This window comes from Acanthisitta chloris, unplaced genomic scaffold (assembly GCF_000695815.1).
Source record: "Acanthisitta chloris isolate BGI_N310 unplaced genomic scaffold, ASM69581v1 scaffold10498, whole genome shotgun sequence".
Classification (NCBI taxonomy): domain Eukaryota; kingdom Metazoa; phylum Chordata; class Aves; order Passeriformes; family Acanthisittidae; genus Acanthisitta; species Acanthisitta chloris.
In genome coordinates this window covers 49,422-74,381 of record NW_008685461.1, presented here as the reverse complement: position 1 = coordinate 74,381, position 24,960 = coordinate 49,422, and the positions used below count along the sequence as shown (strand labels likewise).

The window sequence follows — 24,960 nt, the reverse complement described above, 5'->3', positions numbered from 1 at the left end:
TGAGCTAAAACCAAAGTTGCTGACCTAATTAATGCAATGCCCACAGTGAAAGGTTTGAGCAAAGAATGAACCAATGACCTCTTGAGATATGGTCCTGTAAAATTCTGTCTATTCCCTTTTTATCCCTGTGTCTTAAAGTAAAATGAAACAGTCTGTGATACTGGAGGGAGTTTCAAGAAAGTTTCTCATTTTGGTTGTATCAACAAATTGATAGGGAGACTGAATATAATATATAGAACTTCTAGGGGAATTATGGCTACATTAGGAAAATTTGTAAATGGAGAACCTCTGCAAAAAGTATATTTTAGCTGTTGGGAATGGTAGCTCAAAAGCTGATCATATCTGCCATACTCAAACCTAACAACTATTTACTCGGTGTCCTTAGGAATACTTAAAGGGTGATTAATATGTGAATATCCTTGTACATTATCTTCTATGCAATTCAGTGCCAGAAAGCCCTCAAAGGAAAGGGTTCATATTGGAAGAATTTGTGGAGACTCTTGTTAAACTATCACTTATACAAGGGTTTGCACACTGGATACACTAATGTCCTTTCAGATTTCAGTTGATGACCATGCAATGCAGTGCAGTGCTGGTGTCAGTGAGCATTTCAGTGCACATGTGCATACCTAAGCATATGTGCATACCTAGGCACCTTTATACATTTAAAACATGTTACATATTTATAACATGGCCATCTGCTAATAAAAAAATGTGCAACATATTTGTCATTTTTTGTGTTTCATAGCCACCCACTAAACAGAGTTTTGGAAGTTCAGTGATATATAGACTTGGTTCTCCAGAAAATGCAAGTGCATGACTGTATGCATTAAACATCACAGTAAACCAGTATCTGTGATGCCATTCAGAAAGTAAGCAGTGTCATTTGTCCTGTCTCTCTACCTTTAGGCATCCATGAAAACATTCATTAAACAAATGCTTCCAGTTTCTTCTTTATTCTTTAATCATTGAAATAATGATGTAAATGGCTCTAGTAAATCTCAGTATTGTGAAGACCACACAGCAAATTCTCAGTGCCATTTGTGGGTTTTAGAGCATTTAGGGGTTTTGGAGTGTGATTTGCTCTGTATTTTGTACATAGAAACGCTGGAGACCAAATAATCTGTGCTTCTTTATTTTGCTATTACAGATTAATTTTCCAAGCTTAAATTCCCATACTGTGGTGGCATTGGGTCCTTCCACATTTCTCATTAACACTGCTTTCCACATTCCACATGCCAGAAGCATGAATAAGTTTGGTGTAAATACTAAGGATAGAATATTCTGATTGTGAAATCATCAGAATGCATGCTAGGGGTTTACTGAAATCAGCAAGAGTTAAATACATGCTTAAGAGTTAACCAACAAAATATTTGTCCTTGGTGAACTGGGAATTCCATGGTAAAAGGAATATGTTATACCCAACCCTTTGAGAGTATTTCACTGTGGTATAACACTTCTCACTTTGAAGAAATAAGATGTAAGATATAACTTCAGTGCTGCACAGCCTCCTTTTAAGGCAAATATATGTCAATCTTTTAAGCAAAAGCTATTCTCTGAAGATTTTAATGGCAGAAGTAGCAAAATGAGGAAAGAAGGAAAAGTCTGAAATCATATTTTTAACCTAAATGAATAAAAATGTTGATTTTGTCCTTATTTTTGTCTATATTTTTCCAGAATTTATTTAAATGTTAAAGAAATACAAATATTGCCTCTTTTATGAGTTTGTCATTAATGCACTTTTTTATAGTCTACATATCTGAGTAGAAAACAGTTCCCAAAATGTTAAGTATGAGTTTAAGTAAAGTCTGCTCAATAGATTCTTTACATCTCAGGTTAAAAAAAAAGACATAGTAATCTTCATTTGAAAATGTAGTATTTGTATCAAAATGCATTGCTTCCTGATTAAACTACTCCATTTTTCTGACCACCAGGTGGTGCAAATGCCTGCAGGTAGCGTGGGAAAGTAATGACAGTTATAAATGCTATTTTTCTGTCCAACAGATATTTCCTGGACTGATTCTGTCAGACATTAAGCCTGCCAAAAGAATGAAGTTTAAGACAGTCTGCTATCTGCTCGTTCAGCTCATGCACTGTCGTAAGATGTTCAAAGCAGAGATCCCTTTCTCCAACGTCATGACGTGTGAGGATGATGATAAGGTAATCCATGTGGGTCGTGTGGGTTCTTTGGGCATATGTTCCAGAACTGCATCAAGCAGACCTGCTTTGAGAACATATGGGGTGATGTTACTGGTGTACTGATGTTACAGATGTTTCTCGTGTTCCTGCCGAAGCTAGAGCTATCTGATGCTCACAGTAAAGACAAAACTCAGTTATAAAAGGCTTCAAATTTGGAGATCCTCTTAGAAAGAGAACCAGTGGCCTATGTGGCTTCTATTAAGGACTTTATTCACAGGAATTAACAGTTTCTGAGGGGTTTTCCACAGTTACAAAGAGCAATTCTCTTGCATCTTGTGTCCTTCACAGCCTGAAGCCGATGGTGGCAAATGCAAAACAACAGAATAATTTTGTATCTCTGGATGGTTCTCTGAAAAATGAAAGGCAACTGATTAGCCCTCTTAGTCCCTAATACACATAAGAATTCTGCTTTCTTGAACACCTTGTAATGCCATAAAATTGCTTTACATACTAGTAGCCTGATTTGCTTCCTTTTCTGTGTATGAATCTACCCAGAAATTTATGGACAGAAAACTTTCAAGTGTTGTTCATTCCATTTTCTTTGCCAGCAGGTGGCAATATTACCTAGGTCACTCCACCAGTGCTCCAAAGCAAGGCATGTGTGCATTGGAATCAGTAATTCATCTTGACTGATTGCTCCACATTCTTTTTGTGCGTGTTTAATGATGTACATTTATTGAAAATTCAGACTAAATCTTATTTTCAGAAAGCATTATAACTTTCATATTTTGGGTTTTACATGTGTTTGTGTTTCTTCTGTTGGAAAAGGGGTGAAAAGTCTGTTAGTTCCTTGAAAACACAGTTCCAGTGAAGACTTTCAGAAACTCCAGATTTGATTTTGAAATTGGCCATGTACAAGGCCTTCCAGTGTGAATTAGTGCTGTCTTTCAGAATTTAAAAAAAGTAACCCACACATTCTTTGAATCATATGCCATAGTTTTCATTGTATCTTGTGTATATGTATGTATAAATATGGTAATATACACAGAAAATCCCCATATGGGTTTTCTATGGATCTGATGAAAATTTTCTGAATGTCAGAACGTTTCCAGTGAAGGTCTACAGTTAACTGAACCAGTTGTTTTGAGCTTCTGTAGCTTTTATATAACACTTATCATGGATTTATATTATGTGATTTTAATATAAATACACAGTGTTGCAATGCAGAGTTTCTTCAGAGCTTTCAGTCCTCAAATCATGTAAATCATGTAAAACAAGTGAGGGCTTTAAAGGCTTTGAAGCCAGTAGATTTATGAGAAATTAGAAATACTGGATCTTAGTCTATCTATAAGATAGATCTTCTGTCGCATATAAGAGATAATGTAAGTCTACTGTGCAAAATAATAACAGAGGAGAAACAGCTATTTTCATTAAGAACAGGAACTTTAACCCTATTTGAAAATGGCAGAATCGATAATATAATTTACTCCATGTCAGAATAACACCCATCACATACCCTCATTCCAGATTTTAAAGCAAAGAGACATTTTCAAATGCTTTTTGGCTCACCCCAGTTGTTATAGTATAGATTTAAATCTGAATTATAAAGAATCCCCAAATATATACTTTCTGATGGATCTTATGCAATCCATATGCTAACTAATTATGGCTTATGAAGACCAAAATTGTGTATTCAGAATAACACCCATCACATACCCTCATTCCAGATTTTAAAGCAAAGAGACATTTTCAAATGCTTTTTGGCTCACCCCAGTTGTTATAGTATAGATTTAAATCTGAATTATAAAGAATCCCCAAATATATACTTTCTGATGGATCTTATGCAATCCATATGCTAACTAATTATGGCTTATGAAGACCAAAATTGTGTATTCCTGACAACTGAAAGCACTTTTTTTTTACAAAATAATGAAGCAAATGTCTTCTGCAAGAGAACAAATTTATCCCTGTTTAGAAACATTGAGAATAGTTGTTTGGCTGGCAATTTAAGATTTGAATTATGCCTAACAGAACCCAGAAGATCAGAGTTGAAAACTCTAATCCATATATGTCCCAAATGTTGAAACAATTAGTTCTTGCACCGCAGACAATTTAGCAAGTAATGGGATCTGATAAGATGAATAAAAATGTTTCAAGTAGCCTCATAATTGTTTACTGGTGGTATAATCTGCTGTCTACCTATAAAGCCAGCAAAGCAAGACTTGGAAAGTTATTTTATCTTTGCTCAGGTCCATTTTTCTTTACAATTGGAAAACTAAGGTATCAGTCAGTAGATAACTGTTCCCACTCTTCATAAATATTCTGGTATAATATACATGTAACATAAGCTATGTAAGCTAATGAACTGCTGTAGTCCACATTTTGTTCACTGATGAGGATCTCACTTTTTGTGGAGCAAGACAGGAAACTGCCATTCCTGCAAGATTACTTAAATAGCGATCACCACCTTTTTTGCCATCTGGTTTAAAAGGATATTTTGTAGTATAGCCCCCAAAGACTGGGCTATTAAGTACTGTCCTGAAAAGAGAAATTTAGTTTGCTGACAGATTCTACTGATCATATCCTGAGCCAACATTGTCCTTGTCCCTGAGCAGACTAATCATTTCATGATGTTTTCAATTGTCTTGAATTCTGCAGATGTTAGATAAAAAAGTATTCCTTTAACTTTCTAGAAATAGTAGAACTTGCATGAGACTGGTTGACAAAACCCTCCTGGGAAATAAAGCTTGACCCCTGCCTGTCTAGTCATATCAGTGCAGATCTAGCTGTAATGGTTTAGATTACAGTGCTCTCAACTGAAGGTTGCCACTGGTGTGGCTGAGATGCTGCTCACCATCTCCTCAGTACTGTCTGTGAGAAGTGGGACAGCTTGTTTCAAATCCCTTTCAGATATTCTCTGTGATAAATCTTTTCTACTGCAAGGGACTTTGAGTGATCAGCACCAGTCATGCTGTCTAAGCCATGGAGGAGGCAGCTAGGCAGAGGTTAGCCCTGATAAGTTATTGGATTGCTCCATCTGGATCTGCAAGTGCACTTGAGGCATACCCAAGAAGTTTTAACAAGAAAGCCACTTGGGTGAGTTAAAGATAGGAACACTTGAGATTTCAGACCCTCTGAAGTTGCATGTGGTTATTGTGCAAGAGGTTAAGGAAAATTATCTTTTCAAAATTACCTACACAGTAGGACTTTTCTTGTGTCATGAATAGACTGGTTATTTTGTCCTCAAGATGACCAGAGCTCCATGTAGTCCATCAAGAAAAAAAACCAACATTTTAGAAGGTTTGATTTGAATCAAACTGATTATTTCCTCAGTGGCAGAGAAGTGTCAGGGCAGTATGTGAAGAGAATTTCTGGATTGAAATCTCGGAATGCAGTGGGGATTTTCTTATTGATTTCAAGGAATCAGGATTTCAGCTAAAGAGTTTTTAAAAGATTGCATTCATCACATGGACTTAAGATCTCTGTCTTTTTTAGTTGTTCTGTTTAATGAATTCTTCATCCTGACTGTCAGCTTGAGTTAATATGAACCACAATGAAAAATTTCAGTGTTAATAAAATCCGTGCTTCTTTCTTTTTCTGTGCTACAGAGGAGAGCATTAAGGACAGCCTCTGAAAAACTCAGGAATCGTTCCTCTTTTTCTACTAATGTTGTATACAACACCCCAGGAACTCGAGTAAATAGATACATCAGCCGCTTGATAGAGGCCCGGCAAACTGAGTCTGAGATGGCTGACTTGAACTTCATTACCCTGAAGTATAAGCAAATTGAGCGTGAAAATAAAGTAAGGGTTTTTTAATTATTTTTACTGATTTCACAGACCATGAGCCAACTAGCATTGGGGTTTCGTTTGTTTTTATGCAACATTTAAATTCTCCTCACTACCTTTAAATACTCCACTGGACTGTCTCTCAGTTAAGAGGAAGACATTATCTCTACCTTCTATGGAAACACTTGAAGGGGATAAAAAGATGGATCAGTATCTTTCTACTTATCAAGATCCTACGCCATAAAGCTACACATCCTGTGTTTTGGTCTTTCATTTGCTTCTCCAAACTGACTGACCTGTGTCACCTGTTTAACGTTGTCTCATGGCAATGTGACTGCCTACTCACTCATCTGCTCTGGAGAAGTGTTAATGCCAGGAGGATGCTTCCCTCTGCATAGGTAGCCTGATAAGTATTGATCCCATCAATTCTAGAAGATATAAAAAATATCTTAAGTCTCTGGGCAAGGTATGACTGTGCTGAAAGCAGTGGATTTATTCCAGACTTAGAAGCATGCATATAAGCTAACAGTTGTTAGTACCTTCTAGGGGTTTTGTTTGAAAATACAAATTGTTTGTAGTTACAGCCTTTCATTTATGTGCTTGAAAAAGCAAAAGTGTTATGGTTTTGGATTAATTTGGCAGTAGCATTTATTTTTCCACTGTACATCGCTTTATAGTCTAAGATTCAACTACTGTTTCAAGTCAGAAGGCAGTATGGCTATATTTTTTTAAGGTCTTGACCATTGATTTTGATTTCAAGTCTCCAGACCAATTTATTATTTAACTGTAATTGTTTTCTTTCAAAATAAGAAAGTTTTTTGGTGTAAATGAGACTGAACTTTGGATCTTCCTGAGAAAACAGGAAACGCTTAAAAGCATTCTCTTGTAAGGACTGTGGCTTAGTGGAATCAGGGACAGTAGCTGCTCAAAACTGAGACTATGTGTCTTATTAGCAGCTGCCTCCAGCCCACCCGTTAATGTCCTGTTCTGGAGCAGCTGAGGTGACAGGACTTCTTGAAAGCAGCACCAAGGGGTGTTTGGTGTTTTTTCATGATGAGTAAGTAGAGAAGAGGAAGTGCCACCTCCTTCTGGATTTCTTTGCTCCAAAAGATAAACTTATATCTGATCCTAACCCAGTTTTGACTAGTTACAGGGTGAAACAGAAGGCTGTCAAGGAAAATGTTGTGTAGAGACATTTCCTCTGGGTTTTTCTACTTGTATGTTTGTAAACTAGATGGGAGCTTGTTTTATTTTAGACAGTAGTTCTTTCTTACTGAGTGGCTGGGTGTATATAAAATGCTTACTGTCTTCATTTCTCCCTTTCTTTAACAGTACCACCAGCTTCAGGATGAATACTTCACCAGTGCTGTAGTTCTCTCTCTAATTTTAGCTGCCTTATTTGGCCTTGTCTACCTTCTAATAATACCACAGTAAGTTTTTGTCTTTTGCCATTATAACTCAAAGTGGAATATCTTCCGACATCCTGCACAGGTCAAAACATTAAAGTTTTTGGAATGGGAATGAGCACCTAGGTTGGCATCTTCTCGCACAGGAGATTCCCTGTTGGTATATCCTCTGTTTCATTGTTACCTTTCATTTGTCCAAAGTAGACACATTTCACTATCTTTTTTATTTTTGATTGAATGATACACTTAGAAGAAAAAAATCACATTTCAGTGTTTATTTAAACTTCCAGTTTTATTTTTAACTTATTTAAAGCATTTCTGCATTACAAACAAAAAGGTGTAACTGTAGCTTTTCTCAATGTCTTCGTGCTGACTTTGAATGAGGTACTTCAGGTATTGACAGCCACATAAGAGTGTTTAATAGAAATTGAGTACAGTAGTATCCATCCAGCTTTTCAACCCAAATTTATGGCCTACCCTGAGGTTTTTTGTATCAATCCTATCACTACATAAAGTGCTGAGTACATACTTTGGCTATGCACACGTAACTTACAGTCAGACTCTGACTGCACTAAAGCAGACATAACCAAATGCTCATGATGTATTTGGGGAGGGTCCTATGTCTATTGTTGTATCATTTAATGATTACTTTAGATTTTGTCAATTCTATGTGAGTGCTTACTAAATAAAAAGTAATTAGCCTTTATTTTCAAATCTAGAGGTTATGATAAGTAAATGTGATTGTGTTTAAGGTATAAAAATTATTAGTGATAAGTTTTTTTCACATTAGAATATCAAAACAATCAAATTAAACTTTACTCACTTCTATGAATTATTAATATTTCAATGGAAATAGAATTAGCCACAGGATAAAACACTTTTGAAAATCCCATGTAAAATTCTGGTCTTTTCTATTCACAAATCCCTAGTCAGAACAATGCTTACATCTATATGCTACTATTTCTAAATGAAAGGTTGAGAAACACTTTTTTAACTTCAATAATACTAATGCTAATAATGATTCGTTCATCGCAAGAGTTAAAAGTCACTGACAAAAAATCATCGTTTACATCATCATTTCCAGATTAATGACTCTGCTAACTAATTGGAGCATAGTTAAGAAGTCTTTCACCTTCTTCTGCAGTAAAACCCAGCTGCAGTACATGGCAATTTTGAACAAGGAGACACAAAGAATATTAGTGTACTTGAAACTAGAATGAATTTCCAAGAATCATATGGAAACCTTTCCAAAAAATACTGTCACTTAAAAAACAGCTGGACAGAGATTCCGTTTAAGCTCTGATCTGACAGACACAGGCTCCAGCAGAATATCACCACTAAAAGTCATGATGATGGACTGGTTCATCACTGGGTTAGTTAGAAAAGCCACCCACTGAATGTTCCTGGTGTCTGGTGGCAGTGGCTTCATACAGCCAAATGACTGGTCTTGGGCTGTTCCCTTGCTGTGACACAGATGCAACCATGACCTAAATTAAAACTTTGTAAGTATAGGAAAATTTCCCCTCTCCCCAGAACTTGGGGCTTTAAGTTGCTCTTTAGACTGCCAAAGTAGTTAAAAGTATGACAAGAGAATGCAAAAGCCAAGGCCAAGACTTGTAATATGTTACTATAATGGGAGAAGTGATGTATCAGAATTTTCCAAGGAGGAGAGACAAGAAAATGTTGTATGAAAGCCAGTTACTGTATAAATACATAGAAAGCAATGGGGTTGACATTCTCACAATTCCTGTCATCATTTGAGCAAAACAGCTTCTCAGCTAAAGACATATTTTATATATCCAGATGGAGTTGATGAAAGTAAGGCTATGTTCCTGTCAACCTAAGCTGTCCAATTATGGAGGCACACATGCAGTGTAGCCACTAAATGCCCTGACAATGAACCTTGCTGATGTCTTATACTGTTTTATTTTTTCAAAAACAATATAGCCCTTTGTTATAGATGCCAACTCAAATGTCTCTCAGGGCCCCACTCAGCACTACTGTCAATTGTTGGCTACTGCTGCCTTAAAATAAATCGTTGCAGTCATGTCCCCTGCATTCTTTTTCAGCCATTCTGAATACAAGTGAATTCTCAAAAAGCACAAGAGCCTGAAGTCTATTAATACTTATATTCAGAATCCACACTGACAGCACCTAGAGTCACCTCCCCATTTTGGGTACACGTACTACACCACAGAATTTTCCCTGTTCCTGTATCAATAGGAATTGTTACATGAATTTGAAATCAAATAGTTAGAAATCCTACAGGAGCATTGCACTCTTCTGCTGTTAGAAACCCTGTATAACCAATCTTTCTTCAGTAATCATCAAGGGCACAGATACATATATGCCTACAGCCATGGCTCACATCTTCTGGACTAGCAGGTTTGTTCTCACAAGTTATAAAAGAAGGTATGGAGATCATGTTAAATGGATGTCATACCCTGGTTCCATGGCCAGCATGGGGCCAGGCTGTCCTTGAGCACAAATCAAATGCACCAGCACTGGTGGACTAATTTTTGTCAGCTTGCTCACATCCATAAGGTACTTTTCCAGTAACACCTGGAGGAGGAAAGTGCCTGTTTTTCACCCCTCTTCTCATGAAGAACAAAGCCTATTTTGACAGATTGGGAGAGGGAAGATTTAGAATTAAGAAAATTATTACAGCATCTTTGTGAAACCTAGGATTTGTCTGACCATTGAGGAAGACTAAAAAGGAGGAAGTTGGTCTGTTTCATTAGAAGGTAGTCTGGTCTTATTTGACTTGATAAGTGACTGAGTTGAATGACCTCTGATTTCTGAATCTTTGAGAAAGAGAGATTAGAAGGAAAAAGCATCTGATAACTTACACAGCTGCCAAGGCCAAGTAATTGAGTTACACACTCCACTTATAAGAGTCATCATGCTGAATATTCTGCATTAACCTACAATTAGAAAGTGTCTCTCCTGCCACATCATACGATTGAATTTTTGAGGTGCTTTGCTGAGGTCAGAGTGGAGACCATATACAAGAGCATTTACTAAGAGTCTTAGGAGCAGTGCACTTCACTGTTAAATTTCCTGTGATGGTTAGTATTACAGCAAGGATGAGGGGGAGATCCTCCACCATTCATTTAAAATGCCATTTCAGAAGGACCCCAAACATCATTTTGTTCTCATCTGCTACTGAGTTGCGTTGCATGACTTCTAATGTGTTTTGATTCTAGGAGTACCATAGTTCTTGTTCTCCTGGTGTTCTGCATATGCTTCCTAGTGGCTTGTATTATGTATCTACATGTCACACGAGTACAAGTAAGTGATATAAGGTTTTATGCCTATTCTTCCTTTTTGGTGGCCATGCTATGTTTGTTCTTTGGAATATGAAGCCATCCATGTTTACTTCACAGATTCATAGTGTCTGAAATCTATGTGCTTTTCAAGTCCATTGCTAAGTCATCTATTAGGCACTTCAAAAACAAAGATGGATCAGCTGAAAGTAGGTTTTTTCATATATGAGCAATAGTTACAGCAGGGTAGCTAGCCTTCAGTGGCATTAATTCTATGCTTTCTGTCTTTTTTGCTAAATCTCCCAGTACTATTAACTACTGAATCATTCCAGTGGTCAGTTAAACAGCTGCTTTAACCGTTAACTACTGAATCATTCCAGTGGTCAGATAAACAACTGCTTTAACCTGATTTTTACTCCATAGCACACTAGTTCTCCCTTCCATTCCAGCTGGTATCTGGGTGTAAAGTCCTGCTAAGTTTCCTCTGTTTTCAGAATTTTTCCTGCCAAAGCAGCAGCTGTTTTAATGATAAAGCACAGTGTTTTGCACACACAATCCTTGGCCTTTTCAAAACCTTTAGTAATGATTAATTCTCCTGCATTATATTCTCACAACAGTAATGATGCAGAAGGACATTTGGTTGTTTTAGGAAAGAACTAGGTCTGCTAGATCAGAATAAAGCATCTACAGGCTAATTTTCTGATGAAAGAAATCTGTAGTGGATTAATCTAAATTTAGTCTTTTTCAGACAAATATCAGAAGAAGACACCTACACAGTTAATCAGCTAATTTTAGTTTTTAAATATTCTCACAACAGTAATGATGCAGAAGGACATTTGGTTGTTTTAGGAAAGAACTAGGTCTGCTAGATCAGAATAAAGCATCTACAGGCTAATTTTCTGATGAAAGAAATCTGTAGTGGATTAATCTAAATTTAGTCTTTTTCAGACAAATATCAGAAGAAGACACCTACACAGTTAATCAGCTAATTTTAGTTTTTAAAAATGCCCTAGAAGAAAAGAAATCTGTAGTGGAACACCTACACAGTTAATCAGCTAATTTTCGTTTTTAAATGCCCTTTGGTAGAAGAAAAGCAATTGTTTTCATGGAAACATAAATAGAATATTAGCAGACTATCAGGTACAGAGCAGATCCTTACTTATAAACTTACAAAATTAATTTGGAGTAATTTTGATGATCTCTTTTGTTTTGTTAAGGCAAAGTAGTTTATCATCTGTTGTTCTTTCTTTAGATGGTAGAAACATGGATAAAGTTTGTAGGAAGTTACTGCTCTTTATACCATTTTCCTGGGGCTAGTGCAAACTTAAGGTTTGTTCCATCTGTTTTGTCAGTCAGCAAAACCTGTATTTATTCTACATTCCTTTAGGGATTCAACACCACATTATATAACTAAAGAAATATAAATATCACAATTTAAAATTTTATTGCAAATATTTGTCATGTCATAAATGAAATATAATGAATATGCTATGTATAATGGATAGAGCATTGTAAACCAATCATTCCCTTATTCTAATCAGTCTTCTGGCACTTATTTGCTCTTTTACTCTGAACAAGTGATTCAACTTCTGCATGCTTTAACGTTAAATGCCTCACTCATAAAACCACTATGATAATGTTTCTCTGTACCAGTTATCTAGCATTTTGGGGACCTCACAGTACTTATTTAGTTAATAAAAATTCTACAAGTAAAAGAAAATAAAGAAAATGAAGCCCAAAATGCTATACTATCATAAAAGAGCAGATGCAATCTAAGAATGACCAAAATCAGAAGTATAAATCTTTAGTGTCAGTTTTATTTCAGACATGTCCCACACTTTATCTTTTAAAGGTTGCTTTTCCTTTTTAACCCAATAGCCTAGCGTGTCAACACTTAGAACATATATATTACACAGACCAAAAACACCTGTCTGTGCAATGTGTCAGGACACATTGTCTTTGAATCTGCATTTTGCTTTGTCTCTGTTAACCATTCACTGTTATCTTCAGACTATGGGTATTCTCTCTTTAACATGCTGTAGTTAACTTTTTTGGTTGCAAACTGAATTAATGGGATATGTATTTCCTCCAAACAAAATTATTTTGTTCTTTATTTATATAGAAAAAACCATACATGTTGCACCCCATGTGTGTATAGGACTATGGTCTATTTGGATGGGCAACTACTGTAGTAAAATACCATCTGGATGATCACATTAGATCACAGCAGTTTATGGTTGTACTCTACCTGGAAACCAGTAATAAGTGGGGTACCACAGGAGCTTATCCTGGATCCTGTCCTGTTAAACATTTTTATCAACAGCCTGGAGAAGGACATGGAGTATACTCCTGTCAAGTTTTCAGGTGACTCCATTTTCAGGGGAACAGCTGACAAGATGACCATTGAGAGGGTCCTAGATAGGTTGACAGAATTGGCCAACAGAAAACTTATGAAATACAGCATGCAAAGTCCAGGCCCTGAGAAGAAAGAACCCCCTGAAATGACATAGGCTGGGGAGTGACCTGCTCTGCAAAAATGGCCCTGGGACTCTGGGGGTCGAGGAAGACAGTACTTTTGGAGTCCTTTAGGTCCCTTCCAACCTGAACTGTATGGTAGTGATGAATAAATGCAGAAATAGTCTTTTTTGAAAGTGTAATTTTGGACACTGCTGTATCTTCTCCCTTGAGACACAGCTTTTCAATCTCAGATTCTTACAGTTTGAGGTATTTGTTCTACAGTATGGTCAATGTTTTATTAAAGGTGTTATACCTCAGGTATCCCAATATGTTTTATTGATGCTGACTAATACTTAAACTAGTTTCTGGTAGTATCTAATTAACTCGGGTCCATAATACAGATCTACTATTGACATTGTGTTGGTTGTTCCACACCTACATTACATGGACTTAACCCGTACTGAAGCCAGAATGTATTTGCAGACAGTATTTTTTTTTTCTACAGTTGCTGTATTCTCATGTGTCACAGCCCAGGTGAAGCTGATTCACCTATAACTACCTCAAACTTTTAATTTGTGGTCACACTACAGAGGAAATGTCTCTGCATATGTGAAAGTTCAGAGAGGCATTTCAATATATGATTTCTGTTGGGCCAAGGCCACAATAGCCCCTCTCTATAGGTACTTTGCTGCCTGCTGGAAGATGTGCTTTTGGTGCTGGTGATATCCATGAAGTGAACAGCTTTTCTTCAGGACTGGTGATTTTCACCCCCAAATCATGCGTTTGCTTGTTCCATTTGACCTTAAGTCAAATTAAACCTTGATAAATCTGAGCCCCGTCCTATTAAAGGACACAGGATCATCCCCACTTTAATCTGATTGTTTCTTGCAGCTGATTCTTGACCCTTGAAGTCACTGGAAGAAGCCCTGTGGTCTGAAAGATATATTGTGGATCCAGTAGATAATAGATGCTCCAAACACTCTTAGTGCAAGGGGAAAGGAAGGAAAGCTGCTTTACCTGAAAGCAGAGTAGATCAGTATGACTGGAACAAGCCTAAGTACAAAGCCTCACAGACTTGCCCTTCCTCTCTCACATTCTGTCATGGGCATCATAGCAGCAAGAACTTCACACTTAATAGCATAATAGATGAAATCAAGGTAAAAATGGAGATAAGCAAGAGGTTCACAAGACTTCATTTCACCAGACATTTTTGTTCTCTACTACTCTTCCTGCCAAATGCAATATTTTAAATGAGTCCTGACAACTAAAACTGCCCTGGCATTTAACATGACTATTATAGCAGAAGACACAAATATCACTTACAAATTCTATGCTATCACAGTATGTTCTCTTGGATCACAATTTGGAGCTGATAATTTGCAAAGCAGAAGATGCTTTGGGTATTTTCCCCATTAGAACAAAATCAAATGCCATCCTAATTTATTATTTGTATTATGAGCAGACATACTGCTAAACTTTCCAAGAGTTTTAATTATAGTGAGAAATAATGTATAGTAATAATAACTTTGAATTTATTATCCCCAAAACTGCAATTACCATGAAAACACATCTACACAATAATAACTGCATAACAGTTATTACACAACAATAACTGAAGCTTCATAATTTGTGGTGCAGGCAAAATTTCTGTATCCCTTATTTGTTTCTCTTTATAGACTACTAAAAAATAACAACCCCACTCTAAAAATATTTTTGAATATTTATCTATAATGTTTTTTCTTCCTTAGTGTTTTCCAGGGTGCCTGACAATACAAATTCGTACCATTTTGTGTATTTTTATTGTGATCTTAATATACTCCGTGGCTCAAGGATGTGTGGTGAGTATTTAAATATCACTTAATTCAGCATTTATCACTTAATTTAGCATTCTGTTTCAAGAACAGCCTGGTACAGATACATTTAACACATTCCATATTCTCATCTGGTGAATTCTTACTCCTTTTTATTATTTGTACTTGCAGAGCATGCTTCTTCAAAATTAAACCCCTTTGCTGTAATTTGAACTTTAACTACCCTGAGACAGGGTGTTGAATTAGGATCAGCATTGTTTTCAGAAATTACACAAGTAATACCTAGTCAACACCTGTTAAATTTTTATGTCAAACCTTAGCATAACATAGTCTGCTGATGTCATGTACTTTATGGGGAAACTATTTTTAAATGTTCAATTAGCTTACTAGTTCAATAGCTAATATTTTGTGACAGGCAATGCATGATGTCAAACAAGATTACTGTTTCTATGTGGCAACTTATAGAACATATTTCTGTGTAATAACAGGGTGATATTTTTAGTCCAGGCAGATCAGAAAGGTTAAAGAGATCTTAAAATAGGGACAGTATTGTGTTATGAGAAGAGATGCTTATGCTGTGCTCCTTGGACGATCCATTCACATCTAATGTCTAGAAAGCTTCTCATGACTAGAAGTGAACTTGCTCAATGTTTCTCTAAATTCCAATGCCCTGAGAGAAACCAAGAATTACCGATCTTGAGACATTTCTGGGAATTCTTGAACATCAACTGTGTGAGTAACACACAGCCCTAATAGCACACAGCACATATGTGGTTCTTAATGGGGATATAAGCCCAAAATGCATCGAGCTGTGCAGTGCCTGCAGGCTAGCTAGCATCTCAGCAAGTTTTCTGTATCTGACTTTAGGATTAAGATTAATGTTACAATGGCTGAAACCTTTGTGAATCAGCCTCCATAGATCTGATGCTTACTTTGACCAAATGAGACAAGCACCATCATTGCCACTTAAAGATAGTGAAAATGAGAAACAGGCATCATAAGGCCATAGGCAATGTTGAACAGCAGTGGAAGATGACAGATCAGAACTCAGAAGCTGTGACCTCCAGCAAGGTAGTGATCCTTCAGTTAAAATTTTGAATCCTTGCCTGAACAAAATTAACCTGTAACCTAAGGAAAAAATGTTTAATCACTCGAAATTATAATGCCACTAGAATTTTCAACCAGCAGTGGAGCTAGGTGTTGAGGTTTCACTCTCAGCTGTAAAGCAGATGGTGTTTTTCTGGATGGATTGTGGATCATTGATGAAGCCCTCATGCATGTATCTGGTTTTGGATGAGTTTGAGTATGGAGTATGAAGTATGAGTATGAAGAGCATTCTTAAGGATATTGAACGGATTTTTTACTTCACTCTTTCTATCTCATTTCATAATGTTAGCCATTATAAGTTTAACTCATATTATATTTATTCTGTCTCATCTTTTTAAAAGACTACAACTCTCTGTAAAATATATGGCTTAATCACCTTTCAGGTTGTCAGTTATTTTACAGCATGCAATAAATTTCATTATCAGTGGTTAGGATGAAATAGAAAGGCCTAATAATACACTTCAAAAGAGACACAAGTGTAGGGCAGGGCTTATGTGGTGGTGCCTGTTAAAATCAATTTCACACTACCATCCCACTCTCCCTGCTTATACTAACTCTTATCTATTTTCTTCATAAGGGGTGAAGGTTGGATTGCAGTTAAAACTGCAGCTCTAGAGACTTGCACTATTTGCGAGAAATTCCATTTCCAAGATGTGCACATGACATTGCCTTTAGAAAAAGCAGGTTAAGTTTCCTGAAGTTTCCCATAAGAAATGCACTAAAACATTTTTTATTTCCCAGTCTAGGGAGGAAACTCCTTGGATAACTGAAATGACAGGGATAATTAAAGATGAGTCCCTGTATTTGAATCATATGTGACAGCCGAAGTAGCTCTGAGGTGGAAAAAATACATTATTCATGTTTAGCTTTTCAGTCAATGATTAAAATATGTTTTATTTTGTATTTAAGGAATTGAAATTGCTAGGATTTATGTAGTCAATAAAACAAACACGTTTATTTCTGTGCAAGAACCTTTTTCACATGCATGACCACATAAAATGTTAACTGAAGTTCCTTAATTTTGCAGGAATATGCTGGCTTGAGAATCTCTTGAGCACTGAGAGGAAAACTATTCAACTAAGCATGCACTTCAGTTGTTTGCCCTTGCTGGCATCTAATGCACAGAGACTGTCTCTCCCCTAAAACTGAGTGAAGCATTGCAGGAAAAGGAGATTTTAATAGAGCATTTAGCTGGGTGGGGTCTCCACAGCCATATTTTCACAGTTAGAAATGAACTACAGTCAGCCTACACAATAATTGCCTTCCTCTTTATTTTGTATTTAACTTTCTCCCCTTCTCACCTCTCTTGTCTTTTCTAGGTTGGCTGCATGCCTTGGGTTTGGAATACCAATTCCAGCAGCTCAATAGTTATCATTTCTCCTGGTGGAAAAAATAAAACAATGAGTGAACTTCCATGTGACACAGCCCACTATGCTTTCCTTTCCTGTGTAGTGGGGACTCTCACCTTGGCAATATTTCTACGTGTATCTTCCTTGCCAAAAATGATTCTCCTGCTTTTTGTTACAATCTTGTACATAGTTATTCTGGAACTCAGTGGTTACAGAAAAGCAGTGGGGTAGGTGTCTTGCAAAGTTAAAACAGTGGGTAATTCTTTATAGATAGTCACAACATTGACTACTTATCTGTGAATTGTCCTCTAGTGTTCAGTGCTGCTTAAGGCTGTAGACTCAGTAGAGCATAAGAAATACTTAATCCATCCTCTCTCCAGCACTTTTAGGATCTAGTAACATCCATCAATAGGAGATCAGCTTTTGGGAGCTAGTAACTGTTGCCCCATTATTCTCTAGTTTTAGGCTAATATACCTCAGTTGAACACACTGCAGTCTAGCTATAATATGAAATAGAAAAACACAGTTAAAAACTTCACTTCCATCTTTCAGCAGCCCTCAAACAACTCCCAATTTCATTTAAGCTTTTGAGCTTTTGAATGGTTTCATATTTCCTCATTAAAAACATGCACACACATTACATTCATGCATAGCATTATAAAATCCTCAAGCAGTTGCGTGTTGGTGTGATGCAGTGATTATCACCCATCTCCTTGACCAGATGAGCCTCTTCAGAAAAGGCTAGTGATTAGGGTGTGCCCACATGTTCTAAACTAAAAAACTGATATTAAAAATATGTGATGATAGATATAAGAAGACCTGGAATAACCCATTTACTTTCTTATTTTTAAGGGGTGGCTCATTTTATATGCGTGGCTATGAACCAATACTAGCTATTTTGCTATTTTCTTGTGCTTTGGCACTGCATTCCAGACAGGTGGACTTGAAACTGCGTCTGGACTACCTCTGGGCTGTGCAGGTAAGTCACAAGACTTTTCTTTATAGTAGTCATGCACACAAAATGATGTCAGACTTTTTGAAATGGCTTGCAAATAGTTTCAGGACAAGTTAGTTGGACTAAGACACTTTCAAAATTTTTCATGTCTGTTGGGGTTCATAGAGAAAAGTTATTTCAGAGTTTTCTTTCCAAAGACCTATAAAATTCATTTTTCCTGGACAAGCTATTATTTTGTGGTTTTGCAGTTTTTCCAGTATAACATTAATCAAGTAATATGTATTTTATCTTAGGTGCATTTGGTATAGACTGTTAGCAATATAAACTTGAGATAAAGAAATTAAATCAATAGGGGTTTTTTATCTTGTATTACAGAAAGGGGTGAAAATAATTTAATGCTCAGGTAAACTGAAAAGAAGCAAATAAACCTGATAAAAGAAAATGCAATGAAATCTTTCCCAAAGAAAGATCAGAAATTTATTTAGATACTGAATGCATGGACCTTTTTTGAAAATACATCTCCTAACTATGATAATCACAGGAAGACCTACAGAAATTACATTAACCATAAGCACAGGCATCAGGAAATGTTTGCCTTCTGTCACACCTCTCAGCAGTCCAATTCCCACCTCCAAAGTGTTTCATACTAACCCCTGAGGGAAGGAGAAATTTGAAGACATAAGTTTGTTTTGGTGAAATTTGCCCTTATGGTAAATCTTACATTCTTACACTCTTGTAGTTCCCAGAGGTCACATTCTGTTCTCACCTACACCCTGTTAAATATGTTGTCAAGATGACTGTATAAATTGTCACAGTTCTTGCTTTTATGCATAACATCAAGACTGGAACACGTGGGTTAGTTAAACACATCCCTGGCTCCACTGTGTTACCTGAGGTGGAGAAATCAGGAATGACTTAGCTCTATTATCTTCTGCTTTTAAAGGTTTTCTACTTAACAGTTAAGCTTTGTTGGGATTTTTTGTTTGTCTTGATGTCCAAAACAATGTCCACTTCCTTTATGATTAAAGATTATCTTGTTATAATTTCCATGGACTCTGTACTGAGTCAACAATTTGTGATCACTTAAATTAATTTTTGTCCTATGACCTGCAGCATTGATAAGTGCTGTGCCTGTCAGCCTCAGAAGTTTGTTTTGGGCAAACTGATACTAGTTTTTGTTTGCTGTGGTGCCAAATACAGTTTCCAGATAGAAAAAAAGGTCATCTGATTCTGAAATTAAGTGCAGCACATGTCTAGCTGTATAGTCACTATCTCTGTATAGGTTGGCACATGATGGAGGTATGTGAGTGCCATATGATCCATGAATGCAATTCTGCCAAACTCTACCATTGACCAAAATTCAATCATTGACCCAATCTCAACTATTGACCCAAACTCGACTGTAAACCCAAACCAGCATCTTGAGTGCTTTTTGTCATTCCAGTTGTTGTGACTCGCATGGCGAACTGTGCATCGCTAATGGAGATACTGCTTCTTAGTTTTAACTTAGCTTTTAATTAGCAATCAATTAACTTTAAAAATTTAAGTGGTGGAAACTTATGGGATGCTCACCTAATGGAAGACCAGAACTGGACAAGAGTAGAGAAAGAAATACAAACTTCTGTTTTCTTGAGGACAGGTTTTATAGAAATACTTAGTCATCTACCACTACTGTTAAAACATTGTGCACTTTCACCAAGGGACGATAAGGGGAGATAAGGCATCAAATTTCAGTAGTGTCCAACAGCATTTTCAGGTATCATTTCAGAAAGTGCTTTTCATCTGAAAACATCAAGTGCCATTTTCAGATCTGTTCAATTGCAAATCAGGTACTTACATGCTACCATCTTGTCTGTGGGATTTGCGTGATAATAATCAGAAAGGAAAAGATCAATTTAAGTAGAAAATCCAGAATTTAGGGATCTGCATAATTATCATTCTTTGGAATTATTATGCTGGATAGGTTCCTTAGAATGATCTGGGCATACACCTTTCATTTTGTCAATTCCACGTGGAAGATCTATTCCCTGTACCATAAGTAATAGTGGATAACATGTTGTAAGAAATGTTGTTCTGGTTTCCACTCTGTGTATTGGTTATAAATTATATTGAATCCAAGGGCTAATTAACATAATATGCAGAAGTATGGGCCATGATGGATGTTACAGAAGTGCTCATGGTTCTTACTTACTCAAACAGATAAGTGAAAAAAAACAAAACCCATGTCTTTGTACTTACTAGGTTCTTTGGCACAATAAAAATGCGAGTATTAAAGGCTCTGAGAACACTGTTGATTGGAAATATCTATGCTAAAACTGCTTTTGAATAGTTAGCAAACTCCAGGCTACTAATTGCTTAACAGCCGTTAAAAGGAGACAAGGGTAAAAGCTGCATGCTTGAGTGATAAGTTTTCTCTAAGCTGCTGGACTGCAGGAACCCTGTTTATGGTTGTGGTGGTTTAACCCCAGCCAGCAACCAAGTCCCTCCCTCACAGCCACTCACTCAGTCCCTGACCGGCAGAAACAGGGAGAGAATTCAAAGGGTAAAAGCTAGGACACTTCTGGGTTGAGTGAAACACAGTTTGATAGGGAAACCAAAAGCCACACACACATCTCTAAGCTGCTGGACTGCAGGAACCCTGTTTATGGTTGTGGTGGTTTAACCCCAGCCAGCAACCAAGTCCCTCCCTCACAGCCACTCACTCAGTCCCTGACCGGCAGAAACAGGGAGAGAATTCAAAGGGTAAAAGCTAGGACACTTCTGGGTTGAGTGAAACACAGTTTGATAGGGAAACCAAAAGCCACACACACATCAAAACAAGGGACCGTTAAAAGGAGACAAGGGTAAAAGCTGCATGCTTGAGTGATAAGTTTTCTCTAAGCTGCTGGACTGCAGGAACCCTGTTTATGGTTGTGGTGGTTTAACCCCAGCCAGCAACCAAGTCCCTCCCTCACAGCCACTCACTCAGTCCCTGACCGGCAGAAACAGGGAGAGAATTCAAAGGGTAAAAGCTAGGACACTTCTGGGTTGAGTGAAACACAGTTTGATAGGGAAACCAAAAGCCACACACACATCAAAGCAAAACAAGGGATTAATTCACTGCTTCCCACGGGCAAGCAGGTGTTTAGCCACCTCTAGGAGAGCAGGGCCCATCACACGTAATGGTTTCTTGGGAAGACAAACACCATCACTCCAGATGTCCCCCCTTCCTCCTTCTTCCTCCCACTTTATATACTGAGCATGATGTCATATGGTATGGAATATCCCTTTGGTCAGTTTGGGTCACCTGTCCCAGCTGTGTCTTCTCCCAGTCTCCCATGCATCCCCAACTTCCTTGTCATTGTGGCAGTACAAAAAGCAGAAAAGTCCTTGACTGTGTAAGCACTGCTCAGCAATTACAAAAATGTCTCTTATCATCACTGTTTTCAGCACAAATCTAAAACAGTCCTATACTAGCTACTGGCTACTAGCAGCCAAACCCTGCACAATGGTTGAAAGCAGTCTTGGTCATGTTTATCTACAGCTGTAGTACTACTTCCCATTGAACTGTGTTGGCTTAAGTTGGTTATATTTTTGGTAACAGACATTTTAGAAAGACCATTGACTTAGTGCACAGGGCCTGTGGAGATTTTCTTCCGTTTTACAGAGTGATGTGCTGGTTCTTTGTGCAAACACTGAATTGCATGAACCACTGCTAAAGCCAGATTCACATCTCCCAGTAGCCAGCTGCTGCTGTGTGAAGATGTGCCAGCATGGTTCAGCATTTCATTTTAGGAGGCTTTTCAGTTTTTGGCTTACAACTGGGAGAATTTCAGACTCAAGGGCTATTTTGGTAGCTGTAAGCATTTTGTTTGCATACTTTAGTAAGGTTCATTTTGGAGCTAATCCTGTAAAAATGTTCTCAGATGAATAAAAATTTGTGACATAAGCTGCAATAAAAGGGATTTCATAGATATTTTCTTTTACTTCATCATGAACAACAAACAGTCTAGTACTAACTAAATTATATTTTAAACACTGAAACTGTCCTGCAATTTAATACTATTATTAGTAAGAATATATAGATAGATGCCCAGTGGTCTATGCTGAGGTCTGAGGAAAACACATAGCCTTAGATTTTGTCTGCCACATCAAGAAAAGAAAAGTGTTTTGAAGAAGAAAAATTTCAATCAAGAGAAACTTATTAAGAAAAAAGATACAGTTTCAAGATAAGTTAATTTAATTTTCATGCATCTGGGTTGCACAACTGGAACAGAGATAATACAGTATGGTTTATGTACATCTTGTGAAAAAATAAGTTTTTCTGATTTATGATAAGCTGTTAAAGTATTTATATTTGTTCTTACTGTTCACACATCAGTGGTATTATAGGTTCTTGTTTATTCTGCAAGGATTTTTTTCTGTGCCAAATTTAACCTTTCTGAATATCATAGTATTTTTCAGAAAGCGTCTGTTCTTTGTTTTGTAGAGTGCCAAATTTAACCTTTCTGAATATCACAGTATTTTCAGAAAGCATCTGTTCTTTGTTTTGTAGATTTTTTAACATGAAGTGGGAGGAGAAATTAATTTTCAGCTTAACATTGCTGAGTAACTCTGTGTGCTCGTATACAATAACTATGAATAGCAAATATAGAAGCATTTTACTTATTTTTGACTGATAATCACTTTTTATTATGCAAATTATTTAACAGAACTGGAAGAAAAAAACCCGAATGGACAAATAAATACAAGCAATACATTTATGAAGATGCTAAAACTGCCAAATAATGGAGCCACTCGCTCACCCTGGATTTGTCAGGGGGAGGAAAATAAGAATAATGCAATCATATGACTGATTGATGCATTCTTTAGGGAATACTAGAGTAACATTCCACTGTCTTTTTTTGTCTGTCGTGCTTGTAAGAAATATGAATTTTACAGCTTGCTGGCAAGACTTGCCAGGTGTGCTTAGCGCTTCTTGTCAAAAACCTGGCCCTACAGTAGTGTTGTGGGTCTCTTCCCTGTGGCTTTAGTGCCACCTTCAGGTACAAAAATCATGTTTCTGGGACACCAGTGCCTGGCTTCGTTTTAACTGAATCTTGAAACGGTGTATTTTCATCTGATAACTCTTCAGTCTGTGACATTGCTACAGCATTTTTAGGCTTATTAGACCGTTAGTTGATACAACTGCTCAGATCCCTTCTCAAACAGAGAATGTGTAAGCAGTGATTAGCATTTTATCAGTAAAAACTGTGGGAATCTGTGTAACTGTATAAAATGCAGTAGCTGTTAATTAGATTGGTGTAAAAAGTCATAGTTCCAAAAAACATATTAAATTTTGTCACCATGTCCAGAGCAAAAGCAAAGCCTGACTTCAAATACTGCAGCTCTGCATATGCAATAAAGTTCTGCAAAATGACCTGGCTGCTATGAATACCAAACAGGTATAAGCAAAGAGCAGAATGTGAAAAAATATGTTAGTCATGCCTATATATTTTCTTTCTTGCTTATTTTCACAATAATCTGTCTTGATTTTGAGCCAACAGCTATTGCATAAGTACCATGCTGGCAGCTTTAGGAACCAATGGACATAGAGGCAACCAGATGAAGGTTTAGATGCCATTTAGGTCTTAGGACAATATTTCCACCAGGAGTGTAAATACCTGTGTTCTGTGGTATTTTAATCTTTCTTCAGGCCCAAGTACTCCTTCTCCCTTCTCAATGTCTGTTTTGCCTGGGAAAGGATGAGGTCTGCACATCTTTTATTCTCAAGCTGCTCAAAGAGTAGCCACTAGGAGTTCATGAATCACAAGGAGAAAGGACAGTTTTGATTGCATTTCCTGAAGGGCAGAAAGCAGGAAGCTGGAAAAAGGTTCAGAAAATACCGGTACTTAGTTTACTTCCCTCCCATGTAGCTGTGTGATGGGATAGTTTTAGTCCTCACTGCTGAACATAACCAAGTTCATTGCCTCACCTTCCTTGCTTATCTTCCCTTGCAAGAGATGCAAGGAGATTTTTCCTTTCCCCAAGCAGCTCCTGAGGAATTGTATATATGAGGGCTGACTTAGGCAGTGCAGGGAGACAGAATCGATACTCAAACTCTATGCAGTAGTAGCAGAGAAGGTACACTTCAGTTCGTATTCCCAGTGGAGCACTTTAATATATTATTAAAGCAGGATGTTGGGCATTTGGTATGTGTGGATGGTGTAAGTGAAGTCCATGCAGAGACATCATTTAGGGTACCAGCAACAATACAGCAGTATTGACACAGTGTGTGGTCTCAGATAATATACCTTTGCTCCTCAACATGAGAAAGTAACTTAGAAGGAGTGCTATGCTAATTCTAAGAATGTTCTCCTTCTAGGTTTAGGGCTAGGACAGGCAGAGCTAACACGGGTCTTCAGGGCACTGCCCCACATAGGCATTGTCAGTGCAAATGTCTCCCAGAACCACAGAGAGAGAGTGCTCTCCTCTCTCCATGTTGGCTAGGAAGTACTTGACCTGAAATAGGCTGGGGACAAAAAGCTAAGAGCACTTGACCTATACTCCCCTTGTTCTGCTGTTTGCATAATTTGTCTCTATTTTGGGTTTGCTACCATTATCCACCATGGTATTATTCAAGGGCTTTCTATCACTTTAGTGGCTTTCATCTCTGTCATGTGAAAAGGGGGATTTTCTCAAACCCTTAGTGTTTGGTAAGTCT

The 24,960-nt window shown here is 37.3% G+C and overlaps 1 protein-coding gene across 1 annotated transcript in view; it reads left to right on the top strand.

Annotated features, from left to right (window-relative positions):
• ADCY1 (adenylate cyclase 1 (brain)) overlaps positions 1-24,960 on the top strand; it is a gene marked incomplete at its 5' end in the record, with an annotated part of 46,780 nt that overhangs the window by 10,506 nt on the left and 11,314 nt on the right. The window contains 7 exons of the mRNA XM_009079780.1: positions 2,005-2,160; positions 5,748-5,942; positions 7,260-7,357; positions 10,540-10,624; positions 14,805-14,894; positions 17,294-17,550; positions 18,176-18,302. Coding sequence (XP_009078028.1) covers positions 2,005-2,160; positions 5,748-5,942; positions 7,260-7,357; positions 10,540-10,624; positions 14,805-14,894; positions 17,294-17,550; positions 18,176-18,302 — 1,008 coding nt within the window. The remainder of the gene's footprint in view (positions 1-2,004; positions 2,161-5,747; positions 5,943-7,259; positions 7,358-10,539; positions 10,625-14,804; positions 14,895-17,293; positions 17,551-18,175; positions 18,303-24,960) is intronic.